The following is a 21,808-nucleotide window of genomic DNA, read 5'->3' on the forward strand; positions in this document are numbered from 1 at the left end:
CCAGCAAAAAGCATCATTCAGGTATTGATTGAAAAATGGCGGCGTACAGGATCGGTTCAAAATGCTCCCAGGAACAGACGACCATCTGTCTGCACACCTGAATTAAAGATGCAGGTGGAGGAGATAATGACAAGAAGTCCTCGAAAGTCAACCAGGAGATTGAGTCAACAGGTTCATGCGAGTGAGAGAAGTTGCAGACGTGTTTTAAGGGGACTGAAGTTAAAACCGTACCGGATAAGTGTTGTGCAAGAACTGAAGAAGCCTGACCTGCAGAAGAGGGTGCATTTCTGTTCATGGCTGTTGAGCAATGTTGCCAGTGGTTTCTTGGATCCAGTAATGTTCATCATGAGTGACGAGGCGTGGTTCCACCTGTCTGGATACGTAAATTCCCAAAACAACCGGTATTGGTCGACAGAAAATCCACACGCAATCCACCAGGTACCCTTGCATGATGAGAAGATTGGTGTTTGGTGTGCCATTTCCGCCCCATGCGTTATTGGGCCCATATTCTTTGAGACGACAGTGAACAGTGACGTGTATATGGGAATCCTGGAGGACTTTTATACACACTTGACCGAAGAGGAGCGTCAGTTATGTTACTTTCAGCAGGACGGTGCAACATGCCACACATCAGCTGTATCATTGTCCCTTGTGGACGAGGTGTTTACACCAGAGAGGACAATCAGCAAAGGCTTGTGGTCTCCTCGGTCACCAGACTTGTCCACGTGTGACTTTTACTTATGGGGACTGTTAAAGGGAAGAGTATACGAAACAAATCCATTGAAGAACTCAAGACCAGGATCCAGGATGTCACCAATAGCATTACAACACAAGAACTGACAAGGGTATATATGAATCTCCTCAATCGTGCTCAGATGTGTGTTGAAGTGGGCGGAGGACACTTTCAGCACCTGCTGTGAAGGCTGCTGTGAAGGTGAGCAGTCATATTCAATACATTACATTTCATTTATGTGTTGTAGTTAATCATATTCAATACATTACATTTCATTTTATGTGTTCACTATACGGGCCGGTTTTACGTGCCGCACCCTGTATAACTGTTTGTTTACAATCTGACCACGTAGTACAATTCCATGATGAACAATGCATTTTCAATCAAAAAAATACAACCAGCGTCATCTTGATCTTTGACCGAATTATGCAGTCCTCCCCATATGCTTAGTACAACAATTGAAATGTCTATGTAAACTTTCTGCCAAATTTGTAGCAACATTTCACACTTACACACACACACACACGTTGTTCTCCAAGCTCTTTCATTGTCATTTTGTCACTAATTCGACGAAAAGCTTGTGCAAGTGCTACTTCAGCGGTTGTAGCTCGGCGACTAACGGTCATAACGAAACGAGGCAAATGGCAGTTTGTTGTTTAAACCTGCCGCTAGATGTGCTCAGTAGCTCCCTCTGCCGCTGACGCGCTATTTTAGGAGTTCGTTTTCTTTTTGAACACACCTCGTAGAACTAAAATGTTACAATTGAGAATAATAACAATATTGGAAAACGTAACAATAGTGCAATCAAGTCATTTATTAAATAACACAAAGCCCTCTCGCTAGTCTAGTGGCCAGTGGGTGAATTTTTGGGTCAATTCCGGGATTCCGGGGTTCCAAGATCCCTATTCAACCGTACAGTCGTATTTTCTGCTTTTACATCAGGAAGTTTTACGCGTACTCGTAGTTTCATGAGCACTGTGGAGATACGCAAACAAGATATGTCTTTACGTGTTATACTAATAAAAGACACTTGCGCTAAATACATTAATTTTTATGATCATTGAGTGCTCAGATTCTTTTTTTTTTTTAAAGAAATTAGTTGTTTTTCGGGAAACTCTTTGAAGAGTTTAGCCAATCCTTCTAAGCACCATTAGCCAATGATGTTTCTGAATAGCGAAATGATCAAATAGCTTGTGTATACCGTTTTGGAATAAAAGGGAATAGACAATAGTATTACTAGATAATCAGGTTTTTTGCATAGCGTAAAAATACAAATATATTTGTTTATTTCCATTTAAAACTAAGAAGGAACAGAGAATAGCCTTAGTAGCAAATCACATTATTGAATAGCGGAAGTATACAAATAATTTTGTTTATTTTAGTTTAAAAGTAAAAGGGAACAGAACAGCCTCCTACTTGAATAGCGGAAGGATACACTATTTTTGTTTATTGCCGTTTAGAAGTAAAAAGGAACAAGGAGTAGGTCAGATCCTTACGAATAAAAATTACGGGCTATGTTCAGTAAATGTTCTGAAAATATTTTCATCTCCGAAACTCTTGAGCTATTGAATATTTAAACTTTCCTGCGACAGCTTCAAGACCCCGCTGAATGTATAATAGAATATGTCTTACGATAAGAGATGGTGCGCCCCCTAGTTGCAGCTAAGTAGAGGAAGGGAACAGGTTATTAATCATCCGTGTGATGGGACCAAACAGGAAGCACGCGAGAGTTTATCATCTTCTTGCCTTTTAATAATTCATTGTTAGGAGAAACAACTTCAACCAAGGAATTTGTATTGAATATTTCTCTTGTTAACGTTATACATACAGTAAACATGGGTAACAATGTTTGTTTTAGTTCCTAGACCACTGTCCATAGAAGAGGTCTATAGGGGGATGGGCGGTGGCTCAGTGGTAGAGCGTTCACCTCCGGTGCTTGGGGTCCCTGGTGCGATCCCAATTCGCGCCTTGTGGACTTTGTGGTGGACAAACACCGTGCTCGTGGGTTTTCTCGAGGTTCTCCCGCTTCCTCCCACTTTCTTCATTGCACCATTTCATTACTTTCTCATCATCACCGTCTCCATTAGCCTAACCGGCATAAGCGTGGGACGTAAAACTCAAATCTTTCATTTCATTTTTCAAAAGGTCTATGGTACAAGGAAGAGACATGACGCAAGATGCGTCATTGAACTCTAAAGGTGGGGACAAAGAATAAGACTTTTGACGCAAGCTATATATTAAAATGCTAGGTTTATATGTTTGTGGCCAAGAAAAGTTTGTTTGTGATCATGAAAAGTTTATAAATTTGTGGGCAAGAAAAGCTTATATGTTTGTGACTACACTCTGTAAAGAAAAAATAGCGACACCTCAATTCTTAAACTAACTTACACAGAAAACCATAGTTGCAGCCCGTTAGAAGAGGAATAGAAGGAAATGAAGAGTGGGATAGTTCATTTGCGTTATCTGTGACACCTGTGGTGTAGGACATCGCTTGTCAATTGTTTGTGTATCACTAGTATTTTCGATAGATGGCACTGAGTGCATCTCGTAAATTATTGTAGTAAGAATTCTGCATTGCATTTGTAATGTGTAGGCTGAGGTAAATAGCATTTTATGATTGTTCTTTGCTTTCTCATTGTTTGGACAGTGTGTCAAGTGGCAAAATTTTTGTTGTGCAGTGTTGTTTGTGTGTGATATTGTTGCTACATGTGGACTGTAAACAAATAAGATGGGTAAGAAATGTGAGTTGTGGCAAATCTCTAAAGGAATAGATGGAATTCTGAAAATCCATCATTCTACGGCAGGAAGAGTAATTCACAAGTGCAAACAGCATAACAAATCGTCCCTTCGTCAACAGTGTGAAAGAAAAAAGAAAGCATCACCCAGAGCAGATTGCTAAATGAAATCAATAGCACCGCAGATTTAATGAGTGATTTCCCAAAAAATCGCTTTTGTAGTTTGACATGATCTTGGAACTGCAGTTACCTGTACAACTGTATTGTCTTGACTGTATGAAGAGGATATTACAAAGAAAAAACCGCGTAGAAAGTCGAAACTGACAAAACACAGAGGACTTCAACATGTAGTTTTGTGAGTCGATATACAACATGGACTTATGACAACTGAAAGCATGTCGTTTTCTTCATTGAAAAGAAGTTTAGAATAGTGGGAAACGATAGTGGTGTGAAGTTGTGGATACGAACAAGCAAGGAACTTGACAAGGATTTTGTTTAAGAGATTCAAATATTCAGTTACTGAGTGATGATATGGGCATGGTTCACCGTTAAAGACGTCAGAACGACGGATATATGTGAAGGATCGTTTGATGCACGAAAATATCATCAAATTCTGGCACGTAAAGTTCTTACAACAGCTAAAGATGATTTTCTGAAGAAGATATGGACTACTTCCTTTCCCAGGACGATAATGCTTCATGTCACCGAGCCAAAATTGTTAATACGTGGTTCAAGAATACGACTATTTAGAGACTCGTGTGGCCTACAAACTCACCCGACATGAATCCAGTTGAAAATTTGTGGATCAATATGAGTAGAAATTTCAATAGACAACTATCTCAAATAGAATGGAATTCAAGGAACAGATAATCCGGGTGTTATTCCGTGATATCGAGGTTGCATTTTGCAATAGCTTTGTTACCAATGCGGGAAGCCCATGGTGCACATACAAAATACTAGTTTGGTGTATCGTACTTCTCAATGTTTGCACACAATATGTCTTACCCTAAAGAAATTCCATTTCTTTTTTTCTGCTATTGTTGTTGATCTTTTTCAGTTTTATGAATTACTCTTCCTACAAACGATTTTGCTCAAAACACACATAGCTACTTATATATGCATATAAATTCACCAAATTCATGTCAAAAGCCTGAAACTCTGGCGCAAGTATTAAAAATGAACTGCTCATTAGGAATATGCCTTGTAATATTATCAGGAATTCATGTAAAAATTCATATTGATTAAAGTATGTTGAGAAAACCATATTAGAGCAAGTGTCGCTATTTTTTCTTTACAGAGTGTAATTCTTTTCGACAATGAGATCTCGAAAACCACAAGTGCTAGAAATGTGCCATTTTTGCTGGCCTATTCCAAATTTTCTGTACATTTGTCAGTTCTCACTCAAATTTTCCAAACAAACCTGTCTTTATTTTTTTTATTCCACATTTTAGGCGTCGTTTTGACCCTATTAGTTTATATTGCCACTAGGACGTTAAGGTTGGTACCCTTGTGAAAGGCAACCAGTAGAGGAGCTACGTAACGCGGGTTGATGGACATTTCAGGCGCTGTGCTTTAATCTGAATGACAAAACCTATTGCAAAATGGCAACTTCAAAGGCTTGTTGTACGCACAATGAGGCGTACTCGGATATAGAATTATAAGAAAAAAAAATAGCATTTGGTTGTAACCGTGGTTTGAAGCCCGTTTCCAAAACAGAATATTGGTGTCTAACCTGTACCGTTAGGAATAATTTTTAAATCGTTGGATATTAAGAAAAGAACAGTACATTTACGCGACAGGAGAGAGTCTATGCAAACTATACATTACGAGAGGCACAACAGTAACAATTATATTAATTGTAATTTCTGTTTCAAGCATTAGATTGATACATGTTATACTGACTAACTATATCTAAACACACGTAAACAGTGAACAATAGCAGTAATATTTTAGTATGAATTTAAATAAACCACAGAGAAATAATAAACGACAGTACATCATTTTGAAGTAGAAGCTTCAGACATTATGTGGTCATTATTTGAAAGTTTTGCGAGCTGGGGAAATATTTATTTCTTTAGCTAGCAAAGGGAGAAAATCGGTTCATATTCAATGGTTCATAAAGATGTATGATGTTTATTTACATCGGTAAGGAAGTAATCTAGTATCATGTTCAAGACTAAGTTCGTTGAAGAGTTTATAAAATAAATTAGAATTATCAGGAAAAGTGTGAAAATGTTTAAAATAAATAAATGAAAATTTTGATATACAGGGTGTTTATAAAAGAACTCCGGGGTTTTAAAAATTCATATCTTATTAACGATAAAAGAAAGCAAAATTTAGTTAATTGCTCTGAAACGACTAGCTCAAAAAGTTTTAGTCATACTAATTGGAAATGTTTTATCAACAGGTGGCAGTGCTGCGGAGCGTTGACCTTGAGACGACGTAGCGGCTGCGGTAGTCAGTGAATCAGTGCCGTGCCGTGTGGATTGTTGCGCTTCGCGCTATGGTGACGCCACAACAAAAGGCTTAATGGGTTATTTGGCTCATAGAAACTAAGTCTGTTGTTACCGTACAAAGAAACTTTTTTTTCTGGGGGCATATCAAGAATCTTGTGTATGCGGAGAAAATTCGTAATGTTCGCCACCTCACCGAACGAATAGTCAATTGCGTGGCAACCGTCCCCCCAGACATGCTAACCAGGACATGGCAAGAGATAGAGTACCGTTACGATGTGTGCCGTGCCACTCACGAGGCTCATATTGAACTTTATTAAATTGTTAAAACAAACGTGAAAATGTAAGCTTTCTAATCATGTATAACTCATGTATGTACGTTTTTTTACTTAATTAAAAGATTTTGCCTCAAAACCCCGGAGTTCTTTTATAGACACACTGTATATATATATATATATATATATATATATATATATATATATATATATATATATATATATATATATATATTAGATTATTTTGCTATCTTTTGGAAACTGGATAAAAATTATTTTAGTTTACAGCGCTGCGAAGCGGATTGACATCTTGTGAGTAAAATTGGAATAGTGTTAGTCAGAGCGCAGTGTTTGGAATAGCATTTGAGTATAAAGAACATACGGTTTTTAAACGTATGTTACAATGAGAGGTAAATTGTGACTAAAACTATTTTCACTCAAAATTGGCATCATAATATTTTAAATTACTTAAATTAAGCAATTAACTATGATTTCGGTTAGTTAATTAGAAATTATTGTAGTGAAAAACTAAAGTCGAAGTGGCACTATTGCGGGATGACTTGGAAGCATCGTGTAGTGTTACCTATACGACCGTTGTTCGTTATAATATCCGAAGAATTGTAATAGGAAGGTAGAAATATTCCCGAAATATTTGAAGGATATTTTCCAATGTGGACTGCCGTGTTCTAGAGCAGGTAACAGATAATAAATCTAAGTGACTGAATCAGCTAGTGCTCAATTTCTAAACTAATCATTGCAGTTACGATTCGTGGGAAGTGAAAATTTTGGATCATGGTTGGTGAGTAAAACTTAAATCACCACTATACGTCAGATGTTCGTCGATCGGGGTAAACTTAGATTCTCCTTCTATGCAATCTTTACGACCTGTGCTTGAACCATAATGATAACCTAAGTGTAATATATATTTATAGTCTCTCAACATTCCGAGTATGTAGTAAGTCTTCTCATCGCCACTTTTATTTCTTTTGGCCAGTGTGTAAAGCTAAGGGGGACAATAGAAGTCCGGAAGCTAGCTACTGCAATAAGAGGTAGCCAATAAATAGTTGTGTTCTATTTCTTTTTGTGTGTTATAAGTAGAGTAGTTGTACATATCACTTTCCCCATATTCACTAATTACAGTGTATGTTAGGTTAAGTATTATTTTGTGTAATTATGCCTTGTTTATATTTGTATTACACTAACCAAGTAATGCAAGTGAATCAATCAAAAAGAATCTATTAACGTAACTATGAACCTTTAACTGTGCTGATTCAATATTGTAGAAGTTATTTGAGTATTCTATACTCAAAAATTTCGTTAATTGGATTATCCAGAAGTTTCTAATATTTACTGAAAGTTGTATGAAAGGATTATTTTCCCTTTCCGCGGATGTATCATGTCCGAGATATCAGTTAGTTCCAAATTAACAAACTAAATGATAATTAAAAATAATCTGGAAATGAAGCTAAATGTTTCTTAATCATTTCATAGGTGTTAGTGCATTGAATTACTTAACTAATATACAGTAAAACTTAAATATTAGATACTACTGAAACGAAATGAAATTTAGTTGTGCTGAATGAAGAAAACAATGATCCAGTGGATGGGGGAGTTCTGTCCATGACAAGAATTTGAAACGGCGTTTAATATTCTTTTAAATTATGGCGAATTTCGACCAAATTAACATAGAAATTTCGTTGCGCAATAGTTGTTTGTTTGTTATCGTTGGGTTGTTGTGTGTTTATATTTGATTCCGTTAATGGTGTTCTGTGTTATCTGGAGTCTTTCCTAATTCTAAATGGACTAGCTCTGTTCTCTAATATGCATCCATATTGCAATTATTAGGGTCTATCTGTAAACATTGAGCAATATTTCCAAAAACGAATATGTGAATTATCCATCTGTATAGGAGACAGACTTTATAGTCGTGTCTGTTCAGTCCAGATTTTAAATGCTTTACAATTTCTTTTTCGGGTAAAGATGTTACAGCTATTATTGTCCATGATGATAGTTGGGATTCATATTAGAAAACCGTACTGGTCCAGGGAAGAATATTCTATTTTTCTACAGTAAATAAAACAAAATAAAACAAAATAAATAATAAAGAGAAGAAAAAAGAGATGTAATGATTCTTTAGAACACAGTTTTAGAAACCACAACCACCAAGGTATAAGTGCTCGGTTATATAATATTCAATTTTAGAAAAAGAAAACAACACAAATGATTTTTATTTTTGTTTTATTCATTACTAGTTGAATATACCCATGCTTCGCAAAGGATCTGTATTTAGAAGTCAACGCCTGTGGGAGTATCACCATTGATCTCAGCGACCGTGAAAACTATGAATTTGACACTAATATCGGTCATTTTCTACTATTGTTACATGTCCCAGTAAACGCCCCCCTGAGACCTCCTTAGTTCGAATTTTGACAAAAACGTTTAACTCTAGTCTGGAGTCTGGACCAAGGTATTCATGACTAAAATTTGGTAACTCTCACTCAATTTGTCTGGTTCCCAAGCAGGTTCCGGTAAACGCTCCCTGAGACCCCCTGGTTCGAAATTTGAAAAAAAAAGGCTTCGTCTTGATCTGGGGCCTGGGCCAAGGTACCCCTGACCAAATTTGGTAACTCTCGGTCCACATGTCTGGTCCCCAGGCCACACACAAACAGACAAACACACAAACTATTTTAGTTATATTAGATATATTTCGTTTACATGGTATCATGTATTACTTATGCAAGTTTGCCACAATCACCTCCCCAACATTCTATATATTAAAATACTACATTTATATGTTTGTCTCTAGCAATTCACTCCCTTTCAGAGTCTTCCTGTTTTTTCTTGTATTCGTAAAGGAATTTGCACAGATATAGTGAGAAGAGGGAAAGAGATCTCGCTCATACTAGAATTATGCACTGTGTAAATTGCGAAGGTTCAATTAGTCATAAATTAAAAAGCATAATGTATTTAAGAGTTAGATACTCTAGAACGTATCTTGAAGTATACAGGTATTTAAAAATGTAACGTGTCATGAAGTAAAAAGTTATATAAATTGTTAATTGTATTTTACATAATTTTTAAACACATTTTTAAACTTCGTGTGTAAGAAGTATGTTTTGTAAAAGTGCTTACCTGTCCAGTAAAGCCAATTCTTCTCGAATTTCTCTCCATCGTCCCCCTCGAACACTTTATATACTGAGATGATGTATCCGGTCCTTTGACTCTGCGGTCGCTTGGAAGAAGTGTCGAGCGGAGGCCGCGCTATCGTCGCCACCTCGTTGAACAGGTCCAGCATATGCACAGCCGTGTACTTGAGGGTCTTTGGGTCGAACTTCTGGAACGACATGTGGCGGAGATTCTTGAAGAACTCCACAGGGTCCGTTTGACTCTTGTTAATCACGTAATACGCGATGAACGGAAAATCGGCTGCAAAAAAGGAGACAAACAGTTATTACAGAAACAAATACAAGGGTTATTTATTTATTTATTAGTTTTACATGTTTTACAAATCAATGTATTGTTTATTTATTTCTATTTCTTTGCAAGGAAATGCTGAAGATGGCTTAGATGTATTCACACTGAGAAAAGTCCGTTCTCCAGATAGCGGTATATTGTACAAATATAGAGAATCCTCTTGCTTACTACAGAAATCAGTATGGAGCATACGTTACCCATATGCTACTTAGGCACTGTCCTTAGATGTTACTTCATGCCATTGCAGGATGTCTGATGTTTAACAGTCTTCCTTATATTACATACATATATGTATTTTACTTTCGTCAGCTATATGTCATATACGTCCATTTGTATGTGAGATCCTGTTCGCTTATATTGTTTCATACGGAAAGTACGTACAGATGGAACACTTATACAGAATATATTATAAAACGCGTTTTCAGTTATACGTTTGCTGTTCGTTAAGTTCAAAAACTACAGTATTTACAAATGTAAAATACGATTTTACGTACGCCACATACGATTGTTTTTCTCAGTGTATATCCCTCATTTTGCAAAAGGTACTATCCGGTTCCAATGATGTGAACAGACTTTAGGGGAGATTGCTGAAATTAAGCTTATATGTAGAAGATTCTATATTCCAAAAGCCAATTGTCATCATAGGAAAACCAGATACGTACAGTCTAAATATTTGAAACAGCCTCATAATAATCATCATATCAGATTTAGTGAAATAAGATCTTTGACCAAATTTAGTGGAAGGTCGAAGACATACCACCAGCAAGTGCATTTTTGGAGAAATTCGAAGAAGAATGCAACTTAATTGGTGTAGATAGATCCAAATTACTTAAAATTTTACCACACGTTTTACTACCACCTTGCTCTGTTTGGTTCAAAGCGATTAGGAGGAATTTACGTAATTATTTAGATTTCAAGAAAGCACTGCTTTCAAATTTTGAGAATGATTTTATGCTGCCAAACCGAGACGCTTTGGTTCGAAACAGACGTTATGATCCAAAAATTGATAAGAATCTTACTGATTTTGTAATTTCGGTATATAATGAATTGAAGTTAATTAATCCATACCAACAGGAATCATGAATTATAGCATCGATCCGGATATTATTACCGTTTAGGTTGCAGCAAATACTGATTTCTGCACAATGCATTAATTTCAATCATCTAATTATGATAGTGCAAAATTTTGAAAATCAATCAATGATGCAAAGTAATACTAATCGAAACCAAACTAATAATAACCGAAACCAAGCCAATCATATTGCAATCCGAAATATCAATGTGCGTGAAGAGTGTAGACCTAATGTAAGAAGTAATGATAGGTTCAATTATACCGGTAACAGAACTGAACCCAATTTCAGAAGAAACAGGAATGGTAATAGTACAGAATTTAGAAATCAGGCAAACAGTATATCTAATTTTACTCGAAATGGATTTCGTAATAATTTCATAGGTGGCAGAAATTATCAAAACAGGAATCAAAGAACTGGAAACATAAATAACATACAGGACGGTACTCCTCAAGATTATGCTATTCAATGTAATCTAATTGAATCATTTGGTAATATAACTTGAGCTAAAGTTATGGCGTTCGTCAAAGTATACCAAAGGTAAATCGATACAATTAATTAAAACGTTAGTTCCTTCAGAAGTTTTATCTAAGATTAACATAGATAATGTTGAGTTTTCAGATTGATTTTTAATATAATAATTTCTTTATTTGTATTATTCCTGTTAATGATATTAATCAAGTATTGTTTGGTTTCACTTTGAGTATTGTTATGATTTCTTTGTAATTCGCTTCACTTATCAATATTGTGCTTTCAAAGTATTTTCTAATTATCTTAATTATGCCCAAATGGAAGAAATGAGTTATGTAATATTTCAATATACCTTAATTTAATTTGTCTATGAGCTCCGATGATATTGAATTAAAGAATCTATTTTAGGATCTAAATAATTAGCAAAAGGTTCGAATTTTTGAATAAGTCCTCTTCGTCGGTAATTTTATTGAATTAAAATGAAATTGATTATTAAATGAATGTAAGATTATTGTTAAAGCAAAATGAAATTAATATATATGTATTATAATTTATGTGTGTGAGGGCTATTCAGAAAGTAAGGTAACCATGTATGTAAGATATGTAACGGTCCAGGATTCTTTCTTCAATTATAACTATTTTAAGAAGTCCTAGTCGGGAGCCATATATATACAACGATATTGTATATCTGACACCTGTGAATTACTTCCATTTCTAATTGTAGCTAATTTGGGCAACGGTGCTTAAAACTGCACAATCTGTTGTGAAAAAGAAGAAGAAGAAGAAAAGGTAGAATATATGTGGAGATAGATAAAATAATCATGTAATGAGAGTCGCTGTAACAAGATATAGTTATTTGTTTCGAGTTGCTATGACAACAGAAGAAAGATTTTTCATGGAATTTTAAGAATAAAAGTTAATTGTGATATGCATTTGATGTGCCTAATTTCTCTTGCAATTATGAGTTAAAATTAAGGTGCTGGATCGTGTTGACTTAATCGAACTGTGGACAATAATTGTAACAGAAAGGTAAAAGAATTTTAACGCTAAGTTTAAAAAATATAGTCTGAAACGTTACAATATCCTGTAAAGACTCAACCACAACTAAACAGGCATGTATTTAAGCCCTTTCTGTAGTGGTACACGTATACTGCGCCTAAGTCCCTAGCTATTGCTAACTCGAATAAATAAAAGCATACCGGTACTTTTCCAATGGACGGGCCTACGTTTCTCACCCATCTTTGTAACTGAGTTCTTGGCAGTTGCCTTTGCTATTCTGTTTGAATTCCTTAACCATGTGTATTGTCTGTGATCGATTTTTTTGTGTTTCATTTTTTAAAAAATGAATACACTAAACGTTATTCACTTCGTCTTCAATTTGTTCGTACAGTCCCATCATTAAAACCAGTGCGTACTCAAAATGGACCCTCGAGACTCAGTCCTCTTCTAAAATTATGACTTAAAAAAAGATTATCACATAGCTCGGGAATGCCACCAACGTAATCATAACACTGCTGATTTCAGCGAATTAAAACGATATATTTAAGAGGCCTTATCACTGCGAAATTAAAATACCGCTAATTTTACAGTAATTCTGTGATATCTTCAAATAGATAAAAGATAATCGAAATGTGGAACAAGAGCGCCCTAGACAATATTATTTTGCATGAGGTACCGTTATCACGAGTCACCTAGTAGTTTTCTGTTTAAAGCCATTTAGAAACGCAAAAATAAATGCCGGGTTTCTTAATGGCTTGAAATAGAAAGCAGATAAGTGAGTGGTGATAACGGTATCTCATGTAAAATAATATTGTCTAGGGAGGTCTTGTTCCACTTTTTGATTATATTTTATCTATTTGAAGATATCACCGAATTACTGTAAAATTAGCGGTATTTTAATTTCGCAGTGATAAGGCCTCTTAATGTTTTCAGGCATACTCTTCTCGAAAGTACCCTGAAAATGGAACTGGTTCCTCTCCCTAAAAAATATCCCTAGGTTTCTGGCATGTTTAATATGAAACAATCCTACATTGTTTCATATGAAGCATGGTGAGCACTTTGAGCACATTTCGTAGAGCAATAACTTTGCACAGATTAAAGATATCTAAAAACTGCCTTCATATTCGTGTTTCTGGTGACATTCTAGCCTAAAATTATGTGCCACATATATACCACTCCATTTAAAAAGTTTGACTTCAGTTCAATATGGTGAATATCAAGATGGTCGCGGTCATGGTCATTTATAGCAATCAAGTCCATTCGTAGTAATCGAATTCATATAGTATTACTATGTCGTCAAATCAAACCAATCTCTGAACTACATGTCTCTAGCCTGGCGGCTGTTAAGTGACTTTTGGGACACCGTGTACTTCATGTTAGCAACTGTTCATCGGGCAAAAATTTGTGATTGATTTGAGGTTGATTTACAATAAGAGAAGAAAATGCTTTTGACATTAATATTTATACTGCATTCGGAATAACAGCTCTCAATTAAAATTCCAAATAAAAAGTTTAACTCAAGTAAAAAACTTGATAAGCGCTTGACGTGAACAGTCATTACATTTCTTATTGATTAATAGGGTTGAAACGTTTTGAAGTACAACTAATGAAACGTGATATCTTTATGATTTAACTAATTACTGTAATAAAAGGGATGATTATTTTAAAGATGAGTTCTGAATCTCTAAAAGCCTCATTCATAACAACAATAAGATCAGCATTTTATTGTCTAGTCTTTTTTGCAGCGTTTTGTAAGTAATTATCTATATATTAAAATACTAGGTTTGTTTGTTTGTGGTCAAGAAAAGTTTATATGTTTGTGGCCAATCCTTTCGACAGTGAGTTCCGGGAATCATAGGTTCTAGAAAGATGCCGTTTTCACTGATCGATTGCAAATTTTGTGTGGATTGTTCAGTTCTAATTGAATATTTAAAATATAGCCGTTATTTCTTTATTACATTTTTTAGAGGTACACTGGAAGTATTGAAATTTAAAAGAAAGTAAAGCATCATATCCTACGAACTATACATTCCAACACCACACATTTGTATACGGTGTTAGTATATCTCTCTAGCGTTTGTTTCATGGCCCAACGATAATGAAAAACGAGATACACATGACTCGGAAGGAAACTCTCGACAAAATTTCTGGAGGAAAGAATAGGAGACTTCTTCATGGAGGAAAGAATAGGAGACTTAAACACAGATGAAGAACAGAGGAAAAGAGATTTAAAGAAGTTCTGGATACAATTAAAGAGGAATGGATACAACGAAGAGGATAGAGTAAGAAGAAGCGTGGCAAGAAAGAAGGAAGAAGAAGAAGACAAGAACAAAAAATGATTTGGTATAGAGAACCTAGGCAAAGACACAGAGAAGATAAAGAGGATACTTCGGAAAGCAGGAATTAGGACGTACAGGAAAGGAGGAAGCAGGATAATTGAAGTAGTCAGAAAGACCAAGAGGAAAGAAATAGCTGAAAAAGATTAAATGGGGGTAATATAGAGTTGGATGCGCGGAGTGTAGCAAAATTTACATAGGTGAAACAAAAAAAGATGGAAGAGAGGATAAAACAGTACAAAGATGACGTAAAATTGAAAAGGGACAACAACACAATATACAGGGTGTTTCAAAACAACACCGACAACGTTTGGGAGGTGGTTCCTGACACCAAGATAAGACAAAAAGTATAGACCAACCTGGATGTACAAATGATTCCTTTCGGAGTTATAGGCTATCGAAAACATGAAAAAAATGTACTTGAAAGGTCCATAGTTCCAATACTATGAGACCTACTTTAGTCGGGTAAAGACTTCACTTAAGAACTACTATCTGCCCTATCCAATTATCCATGTTTTAGATTCCTGCGGTACTTCTGCAACAGTTTTTACAGAGGTAGTTGGTGAGTATTTCATATTATATACCCTTAGCCCTTAGCCTATAAAAATTGTTGCGTAAGTACCGCAGGATTCTGAAACATGTATTTTTGGACAGGGCACATATTAGTTCCTTTGTGAAGTCTTGACCCGACTACGGTAGGTCCCATAATTTTTGAGCTATGGACCTTTAAAGTTCATTTTTTCATGTTTTCGGCAGCCTATAACTCCGAAAGGGAGTATTTGTGTACCCAGGTTGGTCTATACTTTTTGTCTTATTTTGGTGTCAGGAATCACCTCCCAAACGTTGTTGGCGTTGTTTTGAAACACCCTGTATAAGCATCAGAAAGAGAGAAACCACAGGATAGGGTGGGAAGGAGCAGAGGTCATAGAAGTAGAGAACAGGACATTGGTGAGAAAATGAAAGAAGCTAATGGAGTTATGAAGGCAGGAGAAAAGGTGATGCATTGGAATGCGGGATTTACGATAAATAAAGAATGAGAGAAGATTCTACTTACAGAAGAAGAAAGGAAAAGGAAACAGAAAGAAAGAGAAAAAATAATAAGGGAACATAACAAGGATAAGTAGAAGACAAGAATGTATCCAGCAGAAAAAAGTATATTTTTAATTGGACAAGTGCGCAGCTGTACAAATGAAAGGGAATAAGACAAGTGTTACTTTTTAATGAAGGGGCAAAGCCTAATTAAAAGTTGATCTCCGGGAAGTATATAAGAGGTGACCAACTCTGATGTAGCCAGAAGGAGTGGAAATATGATAAAGACACAGTTATTGTGTTGAAACTGTTACGTAATTGCGTGTTTTGTATTTACGAGGGTCGTTCAAGTCAATCCGGGACTTTTTTTCTTTCCAGGTTTAAATTGACGCCCAGGCTGGAGGTTTTGTATGCAGTAGAAATTGGCAACTGTGTCTTGTTACTAGTAGGCGGCGCTCATTTTCCGCCCTTCTGGATAGACCGTTATTCAAGATGGCGGACAGCAGTGTGAATGTCTACGTGGAACAGCGTGCTGTGATGAAGTTTTTACGGAATGAGGGCATAAATCCTGCTGAAATTTACAGAAAGCTTCAGGCTCAGTACGGTAATGAGACACTCAGTCACAGTAAGAGATTTGAATGGTGTAAGCACTTCAAAGATAGCCGTATCTCTATTACTGACGATCCCGGTCGTGGTGAATCACAGGCCACTGTAGTCATTCCGGAGAACATTCAGCGCGTGGAGCAGCTTATCCTGGACAATCGTTGCAAAACCTGTCATGAAATTGCAATTTCTTGGATGAAAACATTTCAACAGTGATGATGAAGTGAAGAATGATGTTCTACAATCGTTCCGTTGTAATAATAAATCTTTCTATCCCCGAAGCATCCCAGACGTTATTTAAACGCTAGGATAAGTGTATAACTGTAGCTAGAGGTTATGTGAAAAAATAAATCCACTTTCCACACTTTGAAATTTGTTCTTCTATTTGTTTTTTTTTTAAAGAAGTCCCGGATTGACTTGAACGACCCTCGTATATTATCACATTGCCTTTCTCTGTATGTTGTTGTGTTTCTTTATTATTATTTGAAAACTAGATAATTTGTGAACAATGTCAAATTAGAACCATAATTCCTTTGTTCTGAATCTGTCACGATTTGCAAGAAACGTTGAAGGATTTTAATAAACAAAAAGTATGAACAGAAAAATATATATTGCATAGCAAGTTGTGAAAAGAAGCAGAATTAGTTTCGGCTTATAAATCAATTTTTCGATCACTCAGCGGAGGATAAAATGATTAAAGAGGAAGTTTCGCATGTTCTCGCCCTCAGCATCAATCACGTCGCGAAGGAAACTGCCTAATGGCTCTTATTGATTCGTTCTCACACCTTCTTTGAGAATGTTTTCCTCACAGTGCATTCATTATTTAAAGATTACGGAGCTTTCAATTCGTTTCTTCTCATATAGTGATAGAGTTACGGTTCTTAAGAGAACGGAATTCTATGTTTTATCTTCGGATAACAGAGTTAGAGGACGAATTTGATATTGGAAAGGAGTAGATTTGAAATATTATAGCCAGGATTATTCTGTAACCATCTTGAATTCAGTCTCCATGATTTTAAATGGTACTTGATTTACTACAATGATCGATAATTGCTAGGGAACAAATATATACTGATCTAAATTCTATACTGAGAAAAATCCGTTATCTGGGCGGCGGTATATTGTATAAATATACGGAATCCTTCCCTTTACTACAGAAATCAGTACGGAGCATACGTTATCCATATGCTACATACTTTCCTGCTTAGAGGTTACATCATGCCGTTGCAGGATGTCTGACATCTAACCGTATTCCGTATATTACATCTAAGCATTAATCTAACCGTATTCCGTATATTACATACGTCAGCTATATGTTACATACGCCCATCTGTATGCAACATCATGACCGCCTGTAGAAAGTTTTTTCATTCGTACGGAAAGTACGTTTATTCGGAACACTTGTACGGAAAGTACGTTTATTCGGAACACTTGTACGGAAAGTACGTTTATTCGGAACACTTGTACGGAAAGTACGTTTATTCGGAACACTTATACGGAAAGTATAAAATATACTTTTTCAGTTATACGTTTGCTGTACGTTAAGTCCAAGAACTACAGGATTTGCACATGTAATCTTCGTTTATACGTACGCCAGATACTTTTTTCCTCAGCGTACTCCACCCAAATAACTATAATATTTGGGAATTTATCCGAATACATAAAGTAACCAAACTATGAGTATGCAATTGTACAGTCAGCGACAAAATTTATTTCTGATTTCATTTAATTTTTCAGCTTAGCGTCCCCTTTTCAGCAGCAAGGCTACATGAGACGTGGACCTGAAGTTTAACGTGGAATGCAATGCACATGAGCTCTCGCCGGGAATCCAACCCGGGTGTCTTGCGCCACAGGCGCGTACGCTAACCCAGGGGCGTAAATACGGGCCACGCAGAGACCGCGTTGTAAGGGGCCCGCAACTCGTGAAAGGGATGTAGGGGAGGGGCCCCACTCTACGCTGTCTGCGGGGTGGCCCCCTAGACTTTAGTTACGTCACTGCGCTAACCGCTTAGCCACGAGGGAGCTCAAAAGTTCTTTCTGTTTGGCAAAATTTATTTTGGAGATAACGGTAGTATAGCTGGAACGTTCAGAACATTACAATGTTTTTAATTTACTGAAAACAGTCTCAAATTGTCCTTCTATTGTGAAGTTATTTACGAAACTAATTTCATAATCGGAAAGAACTTTTGTCGCTGATTGTACATATATTAATCCAAAGATCACTTAGATTCATCGCCATATAAAAAAGAAAAAAAAAACGAACAGACAAAGGAGAGAAAATATGAAAAACAAGTTGTCATGAATGGAAAGTTCTGATGACTCAGTAAGCCATATTGCCAGTTTGGGAATCATAGCGTACGTACTTCACATATGCAGAAATTTTTGTTGGGAGGCGTCCCGAAGTTTCAGGAAGACCTAATACTACTAATCACTATGTCTAGACTTAACCCTTAACGAGTTTTCGTAACCATTTGGTTACACATGTTTTGATCTTGCCTATTGCGTTTGAAGACTATTATTTTTAGGTATTGTTCCTTGTGGTTATTTGTGTACATGTTTTCCGCGATCCAGAGAAGCTATTGCCTCTTGGTGACAACTCTGGTGAATTTTACGCTTAAGGTAGTCTGTGAATATATTGTTTTGCAAGCAGTGGCGGAAACAGACAGAAAAGATAGTGAACCGTTAAGGGTTAAACAGTATTTGACATCGTAATATTTCTGCACCCGATAAAACGATAAACATTTTTTAGGTATTGCCACCTACGACCTTAAGAAACGATAACACTAAATTGTTTTTATATATATATATATAAAAAAAACGGTACAGATGTAGTGTAAGGTAAAATCTTTAAGATATATCAATCAGGCACGTAGCCAGGATTTCGTAATAGGGGGGGGGGGTCCGAGACATGAAATACTGTGGTTATCATACCAGAGTTCGATTATTCTAAACTATTTTACTGGTAACATATATTGGTTCATTTAGTCAGGATTTCGTGATGGGAGGGGGGGGGGGATTGACATGAAATATTGTGGTTATCACACCAGGGGCTTGATCAATTTAAACTATTTTACTAGCAACATATGTTGGTTTGTTAAGACTTTAAAATTAGGACATGTTAGCACGGGCGCCGATTTCTCTGTAAATTTGAGGGGGTCCATTCAGATGCAGAAGCCATATATGAGGATTTTAAGACAAATTGCATTCAAGTTATGCCAATATATTGTATATTCATAAATACAAGGGGGCCCACATGACCTTTTGGGGGAAGGACGTCCTCGGGCCCCCAGGATCGGTGCCCATGCATGTTAGTAAGTATTTTAGTAACAAACTATGAAGAAATCTCGAATAAAACAATATTTATAAAAATATTTTTTAAAAATTTACAATATCTACGTTCCTTCTTCTGTTCATCTAAATATAATTTTCCTTTCATTATGACCTCAATTATTATTAAAAAAAAGTACGTATCCAATAATGTCTTGTAAAATATTTTTTATATCTTTTTTTTTTCTCTTTTGAATCAAATGTTAACAGAACTTGCTTTCCACATAACTTTTTGTTTTCATTATTCCGTCAATTACTGTCTGTTCCAAATGACAAGTTAAAGGAGCAGTAGAAAACCGTTTCTGAAATAACATGTTTGATACTACAGGGAAGCGATGATAAAAAATTATTTTGATTTTTAGCTTTATTTTTATCTTTACATTTTCTCTTTATTTTTAACGCTGATTCTTCCTATTTCTTGTTTCTTTTTGTTTTGTCCTTCCTTAACTTTTTTATTTCTGGTCTCGAAGGGGGGGGTCCGGACCCCCCGGACCCACCCCTTGGCTACGTGCCTGTATCAATCACTTTTTTCCTAGAACAACCATAGTTTTCTTGGGAAACTGGACAAATGTTTGTCGAGTTACGAAGATTGAGGATTGTCTGAACCCAGTGGAACATCCCAGTGGATGCGCTTTTGCACATCTGTACACTTTTCGGAGACTCGAAAGAGTGGGAATATCAACCATTTGGATTGTCTAGGATTTCCCACATCTTAATCCAATCCAACATGCCTAAAATACTCTCGAAGGACGAGTTTCACAGAAGAATTGGGGATTGTGGATTGTTCTGTGAAACTCGTCTTTCTAGAGTATTTCAGGCATGTTGGATTGGATTAAGATGTGGGAAATTCTAGACAATCCAAATGGTTGATATTCCCACTCTCCAGAGTCTCTAAAACTTGTACACTTCTGAGTGGGTGCATGGCTATCGATGTAAACGAGTCAGGACATACTGTAGTACATTATGTAAAAGACGAAAATACCCTTTCAAAATCTCGAGAAAATACATTTCTCTAGTAACAGATCCTAAGCCGTGGTGTTCTTCCACTTTTCATTATAACCGGCCATAACTTAACTTCAGAACCACCACTGCCACATTCACTGATATGCTGTGAATCATATCGTGCTCACTATCATGTGATGCTAAAAATCTTGTCGCACAGAACAGTAATTCATCTGATAATGTCATACTGGAACATCTTCGTTGGTCACAGTCGCCATATCCTCTGCACCATTGTAACCTGGCATAACGGTGGGTGAGGGATAGTGGACGTACAAACCAAAGCATTCAGTCATTGTAAAATAGTTCTGCGGGGCACATGGATGCCAGAAAACATGTTAGTTTTGGTGGCAGATCGATTTCGTTTTTGGCATCTGGTGTGCTGTATTGATTCTGTCTGTTGTGCAGCTTCCACGTCAGTCAGTTCCGAAGTCGAAAATTGACACTTTTTGACCAAACGTGCGCCTCCGTGACACCTGGACCTGCCTTCAGATGACCAATGGCTCCGGTATGATTATAATAACTTTGTGAAACTCTTTCTGCCATCTTCCAATAGACTGTTCACTTAGAACAACAATATTCACTGACAATAGGCGTTTACCGTATCAGTGATGATTTCAGCGTGTGGCGTAGAGGGAATTTCCTCCTGCAGCTACGAAATTCCTCCTCCAGAGGCAAATCTCTGATCATGCTCAACAGGAATTATCAGTGTTTTACCAGTACTATTTTATCTCCCAGTGTATTGAAATTCTCCCAGGGAAAAATGGCTGAAATCATCACTGTTCGTGGGTATCGTATTCTCACTCAACATCACAGTCTTTTCCTGATAACAACATTTATATAGATGCTTGCCTGTACTGATGGACGCAAGGTTTCACTACTACCCTATTCTGGTATATTTATCAACAAAAGTTATGAGTCAATGTGGTTTGTTCCCTGACAACTTTCAAACAGTGTAAGTTTACCGATAGGTGCACAAACACGCGAACATAGAGGACATTTAAAGATTTCCAAGCCTGAGATGAGACTCGAACAAACTGTGGCAATCACAACCACGATCCATAATCTAAGTCAGTGGTCGCCAAACTTATGAATCTTCTGTGCTACCGTACAGGTTTTAAATGCTGCTGTGAGTTACCAAAGAACTATCACTTATAAAAATATCTTTATTTGTTTATTTCCTACAAACTTGCGAGGTGCATCCAGAAAGGAACTTTCCCATGTATTCTACAGCTAGGAAACCGTATGTTTCGCGAAGCGGCTGCATGCACGTGAGAGAGTAAGGTCCTAGTATGGTGCATGCG

The 21,808-nt window shown here is 36.5% G+C and overlaps 1 protein-coding gene across 5 annotated transcripts in view; it reads right to left on the reverse strand.

The window, feature by feature from the left end:
• Positions 1-21,808, reverse strand: part of LOC145681283 (uncharacterized) — a 257,534-nt gene that overhangs the window by 37,820 nt on the left and 197,906 nt on the right. For all 5 annotated transcript variants that reach the window (XM_081752911.1, XM_081752909.1, XM_081752910.1 and 2 more), the window contains one exon: positions 9,329-9,622. In XM_081752911.1, the coding sequence (XP_081609037.1) occupies positions 9,329-9,622 (294 nt within the window). The remainder of the gene's footprint in view (positions 1-9,328; positions 9,623-21,808) is intronic.

The sequence above is a fragment of the Thermobia domestica genome, chromosome 3 (assembly GCF_964235325.1).
Source record: "Thermobia domestica chromosome 3, izTheDome1.hap1.1, whole genome shotgun sequence".
Taxonomy (NCBI): Eukaryota; Metazoa; Arthropoda; class Insecta; order Zygentoma; family Lepismatidae; genus Thermobia; species Thermobia domestica.